General features: G+C 34.0%; 1 protein-coding gene across 5 annotated transcripts in view; it reads left to right on the plus strand.

The window, feature by feature from the left end:
• The window catches only part of EPHA5 (EPH receptor A5), a 326,273-nt gene that overhangs the window by 239,490 nt on the left and 69,096 nt on the right, over positions 1-17,687 (plus strand). For 3 of the 5 annotated variants that reach the window (XM_055085948.1, XM_024132021.1, XM_024132023.1), the window contains exon 8: positions 4,899-5,004. In XM_055085948.1, coding sequence (XP_054941923.1) covers positions 4,899-5,004 — 106 coding nt within the window. The remainder of the gene's footprint in view (positions 1-4,898; positions 5,005-17,687) is intronic. The other 2 variants (XM_024132022.1, XM_024132024.1) reach the window with 1 other exon arrangement.

Below are 17,687 nucleotides of genomic sequence, written 5' to 3' on the forward strand. Positions count from 1 at the left end.
TGGGAAAACTGGACAGCTACATGTAAAAGAATGAAATTAGAACACTGCCTGACACCATACATAAAAATAAATTCAAAATGGATTAGAGATGTAAATGTAAGACCGGACACTATAAAACTCTTAGAGGAAAACATAGGAAGAACACTCTTTGACATAAATCACAACAAGATCTTTTTTGATCCACCTCCTAGAGTAATGGAAATAAAAACAAAAATAAACAAATGGGACCTAATGAAACTTAGAAGGTTTTGCACAACAAAGGAAACTACAAACACGACGAAAAGACAGCCCTGAGAATGGGAGAAAATATTTGCCGATGAATCAACAGACAAAGGATTAATCTCCAAAATATATAAACAGCTCAGACAGCTCAATATTAAAAAAACAAACAACCCAATCCAAAAATGGGCAGAAGACCTAAATAGACATTTTTCCATGGAAGACATACAGATGGCCAAGGAGCACATGAAAAGCTGGTCAGCATCACTAACTATTAGAGAAATGGAAAGCAAAACTACAATGAGGTTATCACCTCACACCTGTTAGAATGGGCATAATCAGAAAATCTACAAACAACAAATGTTGGAGAGGTTGTGGAGAAAAGGGAACCCTCTTACACTGTTGGTGGGTATATAAATTGATACAGCCACTATGGATAATAGTATGGAGGTTCCTTAAAGAACTAAGAATAGAATTACCATATGACCCAGCAATCCCACTACTGGGCATATACCCAGAGAAAACCATAATTCAAAAAGACATATGCCCCCCAATGTTCTTTGCAGCGCTATTTACAATAGCCAGGGCATGGAAGCAACCTAAATGCCCAACGACATATGAATGGATAAAGAAGATGTGATACATATATACAATGGAATATTACTCAACCATAAAGAGGAACAAAATTGGGTCATTTGTAGAGACGTGGATGGACCTAGAGACTATCATACAGAGTGAAGTAAGTCAGAAAGAGAAAAACAAATATCGTATATTAATGCATATATGTGGAACCTAGAAAAATGGTACAGATGAACCAGTTTGCAGGGCAGAAACAGAGACACAGATGCAGAGAACAAACATATGGACACCAAGAGGGGAAAGAGGGGGTTGGGGCTAGGGTGAGATGAACTGGGAGATTGGGATTGACATGTATACATTAATATGTATAAAATGGATGACTAATAAGAACATGCTGTTTAAAAAAATAAAAGAATATTCACAAATTGAAAAAAAAGAAGAAGAAAGAAAGAAAGCCTAAGGAAGGAAGGTAACTTAAAAAAAGAATGCTGCAAACTTTTAAAAAATAAATGAAAATATATATATATAATTTTTTTGAAAATATATTTTAAAAATTCTTTCTCACAGCCTCTTTATTTAATTGCCTATTATACAAAAAGATCTGATTTCAGTGGACAGCAGATAAAAACATGTAAATATGAACAGTTGTGATTTGACATTACTTACAAAGTATTTTCAAAAATATATTAATTTAAACATTTTTGAAAAATTTTGGCATGCCATTAACAATTGTTTTATTGCAAGATATTATCCTATACCTACATGCACATTTTAGCACATTGTTAATTTAGAGATCTTGGCAAGTACTAAAAAATGAAGCATTTCACACTTCTAAGCACCGTATTTTTTCTCAAAATTAATACTTTGGTTATTCTGAAATTGCCCTCTTTTGATCCCTACTTCTAATTAATCATGCCTGCTTCCTCCAAAACCCTATCTCTCAGAGTCCCGAACTGGCACATTGAGACCAAAAAGATTTGTTAGAGTTAGATTAGAAGGGCTTTTGAATACTAGATGGAGAATTTGGAAATTTTTTTCCATAGGCAGTAGGTATCTATTAACTTTTTGTTCAGAGAAACATGATCAAAGTGATATTTTCTGATATTTCATGTGAGTACGTAGAAGTCAAAGGGAGCACTTAAAAAAATATGGACCATATTACAGCAGATTTGAATCAAATAGGTGAGTGTTGGATGAAATAAAAAGTAATGCATGGGGAGAAACTTAAAAGAAACACAAAAATATTTGGCGATTAAGTGTAAGTAGGGGTTAAGAAAAATTCAGTGCTGCTTAAAAGAAACCAGAAAACGATAAAATTAGTCTGGTTTGTTGGTTTGATTTATGGTATGTTTATTTATTGATGCTTTTTTTTTTAATGCCATTGGGGGTGGATGTGATATAAGGGTCGATTTTAAACATGTTTATTTTTATTTGAAAATAAAATCCAAATAAAGGGAATAGAGCTGGGTTTTGTTTTTTTTTTTTTAGTAGAATGATCCTCTGAAGACAAATAATAGTTGGAGATATAAATGTGGGACTCCAGCTTATAGTTAACTGATACCATGAGCAAAGAAATATCTATGAGAGGTAGGGAGAAAAAGAGGTAGAAAGGGAGAAAGATGGAAAGAGATAGAAAGAGAGATGGAAAGAAGTGGGAAGGATTAAGAACAAGCATTCATCAGGAATTGCTCACACATAAAATGTTGGAAGAGAATTCAGAGCCAATAGAACTGACAAAGCAGTGCTTCAGAGTGGGAAAAAGAGAAAAGAGCTCATCTGATGTATAGAAACAAGAGAAGAGTTTAAAAGGCGGAGTGTATGTTCAACAAGGTCAAATACCTCATTATAGTGTATGGTAAGGTAAAAGGAGAAGTACTCATTACATATGGCAAATATATCATGCATAGAACTCAAAGGCAGAAGAGAGGTTTCAGAGTAAACTTAGTAACGTTGGTTCTCAGAAGATGAGGCTGGTTCTAGATGACTCAGTCAAGATGCTGAAAAATAGGAGAGAATAAGAATGACAAATAAAACAGGATAATATGTATATGTAATATCTTCTATTTAAATAAGCCTGGCAATAGTTGAAGCACTATGCTAAGTGTTATCTCTAAACAGAAATATAATGATCCAGGGAAATTATCCCTAACTGGAGATTAATGAAATGAGACTTTACAAGGTTAAACAATTTGCCTTAACCCAAATGTATAGTAAATGTTGGACCTGTTTTCAAATTCAGTTTGAACTAATATTATCAGTAAGTTTAGGTATAAGAATTTGTTCTCTCCAAGAGAAATTGTCTGTTTAGGCTTGTAAGTAGCAGAGAAGCAGTCTGTAAGGAAATGATAATCTCTCCTGGAGGGAGATCTTTAAAGATCATTATCTTGGAAGAGACAGGAAAGATTCTAACAATGGAGTTAGGTAAAGCAAAAGAAGGGTATAGAGTTGTATTTAACCATGGAGTTCAGACTTGATCACTCTCTTTTATCTATAAAGTTTAACATTTCTAAAATGTGGGAAGTTAGAATGGATTAGTCTACTGAGAAAATGAGGAAGACTCATGGGGACTTTGTAAGGAAATTAAAAGAGAAAATCAAAAGCTTTGGAGCACAAATGAAGTAACACTGAACTTATTTGGAGCAAATTTGCATGTTTTTCTCTAGAAACAGTGCCACCTGCCAAAAAGCAAGTTGACTGAGAAAAATAAGTAATTTGAATTTAGAAATTAATAAAATAAATCTTGGGGAAGGCTACTACAGTGATAGTGGGGTAGCTTTGCCCTACTACATTTATACTGTTCACCAGTAATAAATTCTCTACCACAGACCTCAGCATCAGAGGACAGGAAAAAGCAGGGTAAAGGGACTTTGAATTGCAACTATTATTATCCAAGAAGAGGGAGGGGAAGAGTATAGATTTCTATTGTAAGTAGTAGTTTTCCTCATACATGAACCACTTGTTGCCAATATTGGGCTCTTGAAGACTGATCTGAAAGGGCTGACAATGTAGATCAGTGTAAGAAGGTTGTCAGAGAGTCAGTCAATTTTGGTTAAAAGAATCAATGATGAGATGACAAGACTAGAAAGGGTAGCATTTAAATGTCCAAAACTGTTGATAGGGCCAAGATCATGTAAAAGACTGAAAAACAAAACATGGAATGTATAGTTGTTATTAGTTTTGGTGACTTAAAATTTGTTATCATGCCACTGAATTTATCAAAATGATAATGTCATTAAACAATAAGCATGCTAAGGTATCCTACTGAGGGTTTCTTGAGAACATTAATAAAATTTATTTTGCTCTATAAGTTTCTTATTTTAATCAACTTAGCTATCAGCACAAAAGAAAAAGTCCCTTGCTTTTTTAGGTACAACTATCTAATTATATCCATATTCCTCTTATGATAGTAATTGTGTTATTAAAATATAAAATATTTCATCTAAATTCATGTATTTAAAAAGGATCCTGTAAACAAATCTAATCTTACTGTAGATACAAAGTTCTAAATGTATGCCTTGATATTTTTGAAAAAACGTTCCTACTAATAAAGTATATTTAGTGATTATATTCTGCTTGAAATTATAGTTTTTACAATTATATTCAAAATAGTGATATTATATGAGGTCATAGCCACATCATTTTGGACATTTCAACCTATATCTATAAGAAAAAGTCCTATGTAATATAATGAGACTTTTTTTTCCTAGAGAACAGCCACACGCAAATTCTAAAAATGTCAAATCTCATATATTTAACACCTCCTATTTAGGAGGTGTTTGAAATCAAAAACAAAGTTCCATTTTGTCTTGCAAACCTAAGACTGCTAAATTAATACTATACAAACAATGACATTCTTTTTTATGATAAGGAAATAATCAGTGACTTAGTGGTTCTTTCAAATTTCCATTTGGAGCATAAATATTTTCTCCTAAAGATGTCTTTTCAATTACACACCATTGAGAAGAGATATAAGGGGAAATCTCAGCCAAGTGTGGGTGAATTGCTTAAACCTTACATTGATTACTGACTATTAAGCAGCTCTTATTTGAATGCATATGATCCCTGTAACCACAGGCTACATTTTCTCTGTCTCCTATCAGCAGTTGCAGCATCCAGCGATCAAAGCCAGATTCCTATAATTGCTGTGTCTGTGACAGTGGGAGTCATTTTGTTGGCAGTGGTTATTGGCTTCCTCCTCAGTGGAAGGTAAGACAGGAAGCTGTGCTTCTGAACTTTTGCAGCTGATCTCTTCCTTACCTTGATCTGACCATTTGGCTATTAAGCACATCCCGAAATAAATGAGGCGAGCAATATATCAGTAGTTAACCTGTATGTAGGATGTATTTCTCAAGCCTTACCTTGTCCATGTTAGTGCTAACTTTTAAGTGCACAATTCCTCTTTTCCAGGTATATTCTCTACACAAGAATAGTATTAACTTGTTATTATTTATTATGTCGTTAATATAACTATATCTTTTTCTGATATAGTTTATTTTAACCTGAATTTTATTTTTCCTCTCAAAAATATTGAAGTATCCTCTCAAAAGCTTCAATTTTAGTGTTTGGGAAGGCCTGTGTCTGTGCCTGATATTTTAGAAGAATAAAACTAATAATTCTAGTTAGCCAGAGTTCTACCTAACAGGGTGATGAATACAAAGCAGACACACATGCAAACAAGCATTTTGAGAAATAACCACCCCCTTTTTATGATTACATTTATTTTCAGCTTCTGAATGATTTCAACCTGAATACATCAATCATAGTGTATACTGATTTAAAGTGAATTTTATTGAATGTTATATCAATATATACATTAATATGTGTATTACCTGTCTACATTTTTCATTTTGAACAAAAGTAAAAGAGATAGAGCCCTAGCAAGAGCTTATGTAGACGGTATCTCCTGACATTGAGCTGAGCATAATAAACCTTCCTAAAAAAATAAACAAATAAAAGCACGAGTGTGTTCTACTCCTACAACAAATGTATTTTCATTTTTCATCCAGGTCACTATTAGAAGGGATATTCTGTAATGAGAGCTGTCCATTTGAAAATATTTTGGTGTTAGACTATTATAGAAAATCTCATGAAAATCTTCATGAAGATATTTAAACCTGCACAAATACACAAAAATATACTATAAGGTCCAAAAAAAAGTCATGAAATCAATATTCATATTGATTTTGTACTGTTTTACTCATTTACTTTTGACTGTTCAGCACCTATTCAACTCATAAATATATAGAATTAGACATTTTCAGTATACTGCATATTGTATCCTGAAAAGATTTATGACTACATCCTTAAATTACAGTAGTGACATTTTATTTTAATAAAGCACTGTTACTTCCTTTGAACATCCTTTCTCTTTTCTGAAAATTCCCTTTCTTCTAGTTCTTATTCATTTGAGTGTTGAAAGTTTTCCTAAGAAATCATCGCTTACTTTTTTAAAAAATATACTTATTTATCTATTTATTTTTATTCTTGGCTGCACTGCGTCTTCGTTGCTACACACGGGCTTTCTCTAGTTGCGGTGAGCAGGGGCCACTCTTCGTTGCAGTGCGCAGGCTTCTCTTTGCAGTGGCTTCTACTGTTGTGGAGCATGGGCTCTAGGTGTGCGGGCTTCAGGAGTTGTGGCTCGTGGGCTCAGTAGTTGTGGCTCGCAGGCTTTAGAGCACAGGCTCAGTAGTTGTGGCGCACGGGTTTAGTTGCTTTGTGGCATGTGGGACCTACCTGGACCAGGGCTCAAACCGGTGTCCCCTGCATTGGCAGGTGAATTCTTAACCACTGAGCCACCAGGGAAGCCCACATTGCTTACTTTTAATGTTAGAATAGCAGTGATACATTTTTAGAATTGCTAAATTCTAAATTCTTCCCACAAACTGGGAAGCAGTTTGTGTTCTGTTGAGGACAGCCAGCCCTCCCCAGTCAGAGGCTGGCTAGCTCATGCCCCACTGATCTCTTCCCTATGAAGTCACTTTGGGAGAATGCTCTACCATTGTCCCTGCTTTCTGGAAGATAAGCTAATTCCACCAGTCTTGTCATAAAAACTTTGCTGAGGTTTTGATCAAGTAAGATAATTGAATTGAGTGAATTGTAACTACTAAGAAAACTACCATGAGATGATGTGTCTTTTCTACCCCAAAAGGGTGGATAACTATGATACATTTGCAAAGCTGGTTTGTAATATCATTCATTTACTTCTGAGAAATGTTTGTCTGCTTCCTTTCCAATAAATCCAGAAGCATTAGTTATATTTAGGGACATGGGGATCATAAGAAGATATTATTTGTCAGGTCCAATGAATAAAAATGGAGGAAAGAGCAGACGTCTAAAGGCCAATAAATTTGTGTGTTTGAAGGTTTATTAAAGAACAAATAAAGTATAGGAAGTATTTTATTGTAGACTTAGCACACTTTATCTGTTTAACCTAAGTATTGTTAATGTGAATTTACTGATGACATTCAGCTAAGGATTCTTGCTTACCTATAAATGAAGCAGCCCCTGCCCCTCCCAATTTTTTTCCCTAATGCATACAAAATTGACTTAAAAGCAATTCACTGCAGCTCTATTTACGATAGCCAGGACATGGAAGCAACCTAAGTGTCCATCAACAGATGAATGGATAAAGAAGATGTGGCACATATATACAATGGAATATTACTCAGCATAAAAAGAAATGAAACTGAGTTATTTGTAATGAGGTGGGTAGACCTGGAGTCTGTCATACAGAGTGAAGTAAGTCAGAAGGAGAAAAACAAATACCATATGCTAACACATATATATGGAATCTAAGAAAAAAAAAATGTCATGAAGAGATTAATGGTAGGACAGGAATAAAACACAGACCTACTAGAGCATGGACTTGAGGACATGGGGAGGGGGAAGGGTAAGCTGTGACGAAGTGAGAGAGTGGCAGGGACATATATGCACTACCAAATGTAAATTAGATAGCTAGTGGGAAGCTGCCGCATAGCACAGGGAGATCACCTCTGTGCTTTGTGACCACGAGAGGGGTGGGATAGGAAGGGTGGGAGGGAGGGAGACGCAAGAGGGAAGAGATATGGGAACATATGTATATGTATAACTGATTCACTTTGTTGTAAAGGAGAAACTAACACACTATTGTAAAACAGTTATACTCCAATAAAGATGTTAAAAAAATAAAAATAAATAAAAAAAGCAATTCACTTTGTTACATCTGCAGCATTAGACAAAGTGAGAGAAGGTTCAATCTACCTACTATTTGGTAGCTAAAGGAGAGTATAGCTTTAGCATACACACACACACACACACACACACACGAATTCCATATCTATCTGAAACAACCATACAAGAATAACTAAATTTTAGTATATAGAAATGTTTAGTGTATTTCTCAGTTAAATAAAAATGACATCTATACCCAAGAGGCAAAGCTTAATTTTCAGCATAACTAAACCCAAGACATGGTAAGATAATTTTGGATCTACTGTCTTATGGAAGTATATTACTTTTAAAAAATAGCAATACTTTACAAATTTGTGCATTGTTTATTCAGTTTAATTTTTATTCTTAATTACACAGACTGTGATGCTGAGACTAGGAATTTGCAATTTAAAGGAAAATACACTTTACTAAAAATCAATTTGAGATTTATATTCTTTTAACAGCAATTTTTTTGCACCAAACTTTTACTTCATTTTGTTGAATGCACATTCTTGAATTTCAAGAGCATTTGTCTTATGATAGAAATATATTTGGCCAAACAAAGAAAAGTTTGGACCAAATAGGAAAGAACTGGCAAAGTGGTAGATTTCAATCCAATCAATAATCACATTAAATGGGAATAATCTAAATATACCAATTAAAAAGAGACTGTCAGTTTAGATAAAAAGGCAAAACCCAACTAGATACTCCCTACAGACAAAGATGACGGTGAAGTTGTAAAGGGGGTGTGCATATTTGAGGTTTTGGGGCTTATTGATTTGGGTGGTAGTTGTACAAAGTATTTCCTTTGTAATTGCTTGTTAAACTCCATTTTATATACTTGATATGTATATTCCCAATAAATAAATAAAGTTAACTGGCAATCAAAAAAAAAGAAATATATTTGGCCATTTTATTTTACTTTTCGTGAACAGGTTATTTTTTGTTTGTATTATATAAACCTACTTATTCAAAAGCTAAATGATATGATTCTAGACAGACTTTTCCTATCTCATTCAGGGCAATGAACTTTGCAATTTTTGTTGGGACTAAGAAAATTGAACCTACCTCTTAGTACATAGAGTATACTGATTAACTAAGTAAAGTTTTGTCAAATAAAAGAAAAACTAAATGAAGAGATGTGGACAAAGCCTAACACAAATTTGGGAGTTATCTTTAAGCAATAGCAAATTATTGAAAAAAAGCCTTTTCTAGGAATGCTCTAAGGATACTGAATTATATATATTTCTCCCTCTTCACTGTGCTAAAACATGATTGATAAACACACAAAAACATAATAACACTTAGACTCCACTCTCACTTTGAACTTACTCTTTTATATCACCTTTTAACCTCTTGAATATATTATAAACCAGATATTTGCTCTTACATAAAATGTCTTTTAATTACAAATAATTTAACTCAGTGGAGATATAGACTTAATTCTTATATATTGCAAATATATTACTATCATCTGTATGTAATATTCATTGACAATTTATATCATCATTTGGGCTCAGAAGCAGCTATGTATTGAAAGTACATATTCACTGGCAATTTGAATTTTTATTCAGACCAAAGGAAAAATATCAGGAATATAACACATTGAATACTATGAGAATAATCTATTTCAAAGAAAGTAATAAACTTTTTTATTCTAAAATACATTGAAAATGAAAAATAAATTAAATATAGAGACTTTCTAATCTTTTTAGGCTAAAATTGATTATGCAGAAACCTCTTGGAGTCTTCTTACCTAGATACAGTTAAAATAATATAGACAAGTATTGATCCTGAAGGGAGAAAGTTCTATTTAAAAAATGACAAAGAATTGTAACATCTTAGGATTCTATCAGTTTTAGAAATCATGTGACCATCTTGTTTAAAGGTGCTAAATATTCCATAGAACATTTTCTGCAGGTTTCAGACTATCCTTTTTACTTTCTTTTCTATTACTTGTAAATGGTGTTTTCATGGAACTACAAAATAATTGACTTGTTCTCAGCAAACTATGAGCTAATTACCCTGGGCTGAATATAAATTAAACCTCCTAATATGCACAGCGTGTTGTAATTGTTTTTTGTTTTTTAGGAGTTTTTTTGTAATTGTTTTTTAATCTTTCTCTTTTATCAGTAATGACACTGCACATTGATAACTTTCTTATTATACCCTAATTTTGTGAGGTTGTCTCTTATATATATGATTTAATAGATATAAATTGTTTAATCAGTCTTTCAACCAATGATGTCATCTCCACACTCTTCTAGTTACATGTTTGAGAAAGTCTTCTACTTTGACCTTCTCTTTTTCTTTCCTTTGAAGACAATCATTGATACTATTAGATTGACTTTTTTTCTGTGTCCCTATCTTAAACTTGGGACCTCATTCTTAAAACTGACTACTGGACACTTTCTTAGTCTGATATAAAGCTTAAATTAACAGGATTTAGTTGTATAGGAAATACAAAGGAAAACATCTTTCAGTGTACAGAAACTATTTCTTTGAAACTTGCTCAATATAGACATCCTGGGATAAGAGAATACTTTTTAATACTTTGTCTGTTTTATTACTTATGAATTTAATTAAATCTTAAAAACATTTCAGAGCTTTGCTTTTTAATTTCAATTAATTCCACATGTACACTGAGAGGTTAAAGATTCACACGTTACACACATGCATGCCCACACTTATGTGTACTTATCTTTCATATAAACACAAAAAAGGCAAAGCTGTTTGCCAATTTTAAAATTGGAAAACAAAACCAAAAAAACTTATAGCTCCTGAACGGGCAGAAGGAATCCTTCAATATGCTTAGTCTTGGATATGATTCTAAGGCTATTAATATGTGACTTTATTTCTGTGATGTTCCTGATATGATAAATTTAGTCTAAGGAGTGGCTTAATGCCTATAAAAAGGATTAACTATTTTCCAGGCAAAAAAACTTCCCTTGCTTGTTCTGGTCATGTTCAAATACTGTGGTTAGACATGCTAAATCCTGTTTCCCTTTGTCTTTCATTAAACAATTGAAACTCAATCGATTTGAAATGTCAAATCATTTCCTGAGGAAAAAAATTCTTCAGAAATCAGTTAATACTGTACTTGGAGGCTAGGTACAAATTTAAGTTCCTCAGACCATGTCAGAAATTTAGGGGAAAAAATAGATTTATGAAAACACTGCTTTCGGGGTTTTTTTGTTACTTTAAAATAATATTAAAATTTAGCCTTTTGTAATTTTTTTCAAGTCTCTTAAAGTCTAACATGTTGTAAATGACACACTCTTCCCAATTATCCATTACAAACATATATTGAGCATTTATTGCACATAAAACACCAGGAAAAATCCCAGGCATTTAAAATAAAAAGGCAATGTCCTTTTTTCAAAGTGTTTCCAAGTTAAATCAGTAGTCTGATAAATGGACAGAATTTCATAAACAGAATTACAACAGCTGGGGTTAAGTAAATGAGTTTAAATTGGAATCATTTCCTTCATGATAACTTTTTTTCCTTTGGACCAAAATGATGGTATGATTCATTAATTCAAGAAATATTTGACTTCTTATTAAATGCCTGCCACAGTTCTTATGTTAGGGAAAACAATAACTTGATGGTAAAATATGCTGAAATTAGAAACTTTTCTTCAAGCTCATTTGGAGCCAAATAAAATAATTGTACAGGCATCTTGAATGCAATTATTTAATTCAGACAAATGCCAGAGCTCTGCCCACATTTGATATCAAAGAATAATAGCTTCCAAAGTGAATGGTTTTTAAAGGCTATGTAGCATTCTAAAACCATCAGAGAAGCATCTTTGCCTAACAGAAGTAACACAATAATAATATTGATAATAATACATTTAATACTGTCTAGCATGAATTACATACTACCTACTACTGGGCACTGTTCCAAGGATTTTACATGTAATATTTTACAGCGCTATGTCTCAGTATCAGCTCTATATCCAATTTATACTTCATAAAAGTTATCTTCTTGATGTTTCTTGAATCTTGTAAAAATAGTCGAGCTGTAAGGCTTTGGCATTGGCTCTTCTTCCTGTCTAAAACTCTTTTGACCCAGAGAACAACATGGCTTCCTCCTTCTTTCTTTGCTCAATCTAATTCTCTCAATTGAGCTGACTAAAATGATGACCCATGATTCCTTCCTCTGCACATCATATATCCCTTACCCTGGCTTGTCTCTTATAACACTCATTGCCATTATAATATGTATATCTTATATATATTATAATATATTGGGTGGGCCAAAAGGTTCGTTCATTTTTTTTTCCATAAGATGGCTCTAGTAACACTTAGCTGTCTTTAAGTTCATTCAAAACAATTTTGTTAGATTGTATGTTACAGCTGTCAGATCAGTATGCATTTTTAAAAAAGACATCAAAATTGGTGAATTTTTGTGTAGCCATTTTAATATTGAAGATGGAAGAAAATAGCAATATTTTTGGCATATTATGCTTTATTACTTCAAGAAAGGTAAAAACGCAACTGAAATGCACAAAACGATTTGTGCAGTGTATGGAGAAGGTGCTGTGATTGATCGAAAGTGTCAAAAGTGGTTTGCAAAGTTTTGTTCTGGAGATTTCTCACTGGACGATGCTCCACGGTCGGGTAGACAAGTTAAAGTTAATAGTGATCACATCTAAACAGTCATTGAGAACAATCAATGTTATACTATGAGGGAGATAGCCAACATACTCAAACTATCCAAATCAAGCATTGAAAATCATTTGCACCATCTTGGTTATGTGAATTGCTTTGATGTTTGTGTTCCACATAAGTTAAGCAAAAAAAACCTTCTTGACCATATTTCCACATGTGATTCTCTACTGAAATGTAATGAAAACATTCCGTTTTTAAAACAAATAGTGACAGGCGATGAAAAGTGGATACTGTACAGCAGTGTGGAATGGAGGGACGAGATCATGGAGCAAGCGAAATGAACCACTAACAACCACACCAAAGACCAAGGCCGGTCTTCATCCAAAGAAGGTGATATTGTGTATATGGTGACATTGGAAGGGAGTCCTCTATTATGAGCTCCTTCCAGAAAACAAAACAATTAATTCCAACAAGTACTGCTCCCAGTTAGACCAACTGAAAGTGGAACTCGATGAAAAGCGTCCAGAATTAGTCAACAGAAAATGCATAATCTTCCATCAGGATAAGGCAAGACCGCATATTTCCTTGATGACCAGGCAAAAACTGTTACAGCTTGGCTGGGAAGTTCTGATTCATCTGCCATATTCACCAGACATTGCACCTTCCGATTTCCACTTATTTCAGTCTTCACAAAATTCTCTTAATGGAAAAAATTTCAATTCCCTGGAAGACTGTAAAAGGCACCTGGAACAGTTCTTTGCTCAAAAAGATAAAAAAGTTTTGGGAAGATGGAATTATGAAGTTGCCTGAAAAATGGCAGAAGGTAGTGGAACAAAAGGCTGAATACAGTGTTCAATAAAGTTCTTGGAGAAAGTGATAAATGTCTTTTATTTTTGCTTAAAAAAAAAAGCACTTTTTGGCCCACCCAATGTATATATTTCTTCTGTTGATTTTTTGTCTGTCTCCCATACTAGAATATAAGCTCTAAAATGATAGGGATTTTTATCTGTGGGTTCCTGCCCCTTAGAACACTGTCTAGAACATAAATTATATTATATAGTCAGTTAGTGAGGGCCTGGGTCTTGAGCACAGTTCTAACTTTAAGACATTTGCTCTTCACTATATAACTTCCCCATGACTTATATCATTCAACTATATGACTTTGGTGAAATTCTGATCTCTTATATGTAAAGCCACTGAATATTTACTGCTAAAGATAATAGTATTAACATTTAAGAACCTTCCAAACTGCTATGAATAAAATAACCCTTAGAAATTAAAGTCAGCGATATCTTAACACTAAAGAAAATTAAGGAATACATTGGGTTATAGTGAATTTTCCCTCTATTCTACACTTGGCAATTATACCTGGTAAACGATATCTATTCTAGAATCACACATATCAAATGTCACCAACCCCATGACCATTCCTGATTTTGTGAAAGCTAGTTAATATCACTTTTGTTTTCCCTCAAAACTTTTTTCCCAATTGAAATGATTTTAGTTCATCATTTTATATGTGTCTCCCCTGATAGATATGTATTCATGTTGAGCACAGATTCTAGTGTAGTTTCTCAATAAACGTACAATGACTGGATGACTGGAAGAGTGAAGCTGGAGTTGGAGAGTCTTGAAAACATGCTTCAAACTAGCTTCCCAGCATTATCACTATGTGTTTTTGACGTGGATTCCTTTGGTTGCATATGACAGAAGGCAAATTCAAAGTGGTTTTATCCAAAAGATAATTGTAGATCATATAGATGAAAAGTTCCAGAGATTTTTAAAAAATCCAAAATACAGGCACTTAATAGATCCAAATGGTAAAATATTCTCTGCTATGCAATTGGAGACACATGACTCAAGAATGCTCTGGCACAAATATGGTATTTAAAGGAACTGATAAAAATGAAGCTATTTGGGTAGAGCCCCGGGGCTCTGATATGTATTGGGAGATAGAGTGAAGGAGGAAGATCCAGCCAAAGGAGACTGAGAAGGAGTGGTCCATAAAGTAGCAGGAGACCAGACAATTGTTGTATTCCTGGAGCAGAAATGGTCACCATCTTGAATCAAGCCCCTCCTTTAGAGCTTTTGACCTTCACTCTTACAGGTGGCACATGCTCTGACAGGAACCTAATACACAGCCCCACAGAGTAAACCAATCAGTAGCACTGAGACCTTAACTAAGAAGAGTATGGGGAAGGTATACTGCATGGCAGTACAGTTAGAGTTCATGTCTGAACCTGAAGTAGGGTCAGTCTCAGACAACACACATGAACTAAGAATGAAGAAAGAAGATCTCACATGGTTTCTTTTTTCATATCCTCTATTTCATCTCTCAATATTTAAACCTCACCCACATGTCAAAACTCACATCAACTGTTCTATCATAAAAACATACTCAGTTCCTTTAGCTGAAGTATTCTCCCCTTCCACTTAAGTCTCAGAACAATATACCAGTATTTCTCAAGGAATGTAACACTTTCAACCACAAATTATAGTAAATATGTTTTCTTTTCTGCCCTCCAGTAAGTATACAGAGGATAAAGACTTCTGTGGCTCTCCCACATAACCTAATTGAATGAATACTTCATAAATTTTGAATTAAAGATAAATTGAGCATCAATCTCTATTTGAAGTGCTTTGTCTCATTTTTCCCATTAATATTGATAGTTTGGAAAATAAAAAATGTTAGTAACTCTGACATAAGCACAATAAAATACCTAACCCATAAATGTGCTTTCTTCCTGAAAAATGGAACTTTTTGTGCCATCAGCAAAATAAATGCAATGATATCAAAGACGTATTGTATAGGAGATAAGAAATCTTCACTAGCTTATATTATTTATTTGACATCTGGGCATCCTAATGCCAGTGTGGTGATGCACGTGGTGATATCAATCAGTATTCACTTTTATAAATGATAATGTACATCAACGTAACTGTATTTCCCTCTCAATCTTTTCACGTTATGGGCAGCATGGATAGTTGATATATCTGGCACCTTTAACAACTAGGATTATGTACTTTCAGACTTGATAAGTTTTGTTAAAGATAAGTATTACATTAAAATATTTTAATCAAATGCTATTTTATTTTAAAATAATGATAAATAGACAAATATTTGTAATCACACGTGCAATCGCTGATTTTAGAAAAGAGCTCATTAAAAACAAATCTCAGTGGTTTATGAATTAGCAATAGATGTGACTTTATAAAACTGTAATAAATCCAGGCATGTGTATTGATTTAATATCTGAGAGTTGTTATCACTTCTATTTTCTCATGATTACGTGCTTTTTTCTTCAGAATCTGAATCAAAGATAATTAGAGAGCAGAGGATAATTTATTAATAACATACAAATGGGGATCAGGGCACAGTAGTGCCAGAAAGACTAGGGGCATAGCAACAACTAATTACCCACTGTGGGAAATAAATCGTCCTAGGAAACTGAACCCAAGAGGGTTACTGGCTCAATTGCTCAACATTATTGAACATCCCACCTGCGACTTCTCACAAATCAAACATGTAAACATCACTGCAACTCTCAGGAAGTTATATTGAGGCAAACATTTGGAAGGAAAAACTCTATTTATGGTACTGGAAGCAAGTTAACGTCATTGTTTTGCAAAGAAGAAAATTGTCTTAGCAAAGAATCTGGAGACTTTCAGATTTTGAGTACTGTGAAACACAGGACAGGTCAAAAGCCTAACCACAAGAGCTGAATACAGTGTTTCTTTGAAGCTCCATTTGCCTGAAGCTCCATTTCTTTTAGAATGTGATCCCCATCTGAAAGAGAGAGCATGCTGGCATGCCAGTAGGTGCTGGGCTCTGGCAGAAAACTCTGCTAGTTTCTGGGAACCTTACCATGTCTCTCAGAGCCCACAATAGCACAGGCTTTCATAGGAGCCTGATAGCCAGCTCTACAGAGAAAATCAATAGCACTCCCCTATGCCAAAATGTGGACCATCTATTCAACAAAAAATCAGTCAATTTCCTGAGCCATGTCTAGGAATGTAATTATTGCTGAGAAATGAAGCAAATGAACAATAAAATGTTCCAAATGATTTTAAACACCAGGTAAAAGCCACATTTTTCAAGACCTGTGCTCTTTTTTTAAACTTGCGTGAACCTGGAAAGAAATAAATGTCTCTAATGGATTAGCAACTCGGACTCAAACATTTGAACTCTTTAATATACCATGTGGAAGTATTGACTTGAGATCTGTCTGATGGCTGTGATAGTTATAGTGCTACAAAACATACTATATCCCAATTATCTTGCTTACCAAATTCTTTTACTATCTCTCCCCAATTGCTTCTTTCTTCTTTCTTACTCCCCTGACTTTCTAATCTCACAGAAAAATGACATACTTTTCTGTATCAGATCTTTGGCACACATTTGCTGTCAATAGTCTACTGGCATTGTCCACTCTCTTGAGCCATCAGTATTGTGGGTAATGACGTTAGTGAGTTTTAATTATTACTTTATGTTTAATTATATGTTTTTAATTGTTATTTATAAAGACATCATCCTGTTCTTGTGGTCTGGCACTGGTTTGCTTATCTCCGTGACTGTCATGAGTTCTCTTGATTCAGGGTCAATTGAAAGGCAAGACAGATGCTTGGGGGCTTATCGTAGGTGCTTTTGTTTTTGTTTTTGCTTCCTCTCCACGCTACCACTTTCATCCTGAGTAGCAAAATATCATCAAGTTGGAAAGTTGAGACCTCTGTGTCGTGATTAGTGGAGGAAAGCTTCTTTGTTTCTTAGGTTTTCTTAGGCCCTTCTTAGACCAACTGCATAACTCCTCTTCAGGGTCCCTCCAGACTGAATATTCCATAGGATTCAAATATTCTCATGTATCTCACAAACACTGCTTGTCCACCTCCAAGAGCCCTCCATGCTTCTGACATTGAGAAATCCTAGTGCTGCTGTCACATTCTTATGCCTATTTCATTTGATTTTCCTGAAGCAAATTTAATAGACATTGATCTGATTCTATTCATTGATGATGTACACAACTTGCCAACATTAAAAAAAAACTCTATGTGGAATTCAATTCGTGTCATGTAACTTTGATCGTTTAAAC

This window comes from Physeter macrocephalus, chromosome 7, assembly GCF_002837175.3.
Source record: "Physeter macrocephalus isolate SW-GA chromosome 7, ASM283717v5, whole genome shotgun sequence".
Taxonomy (NCBI): domain Eukaryota; kingdom Metazoa; phylum Chordata; class Mammalia; order Artiodactyla; family Physeteridae; genus Physeter; species Physeter macrocephalus.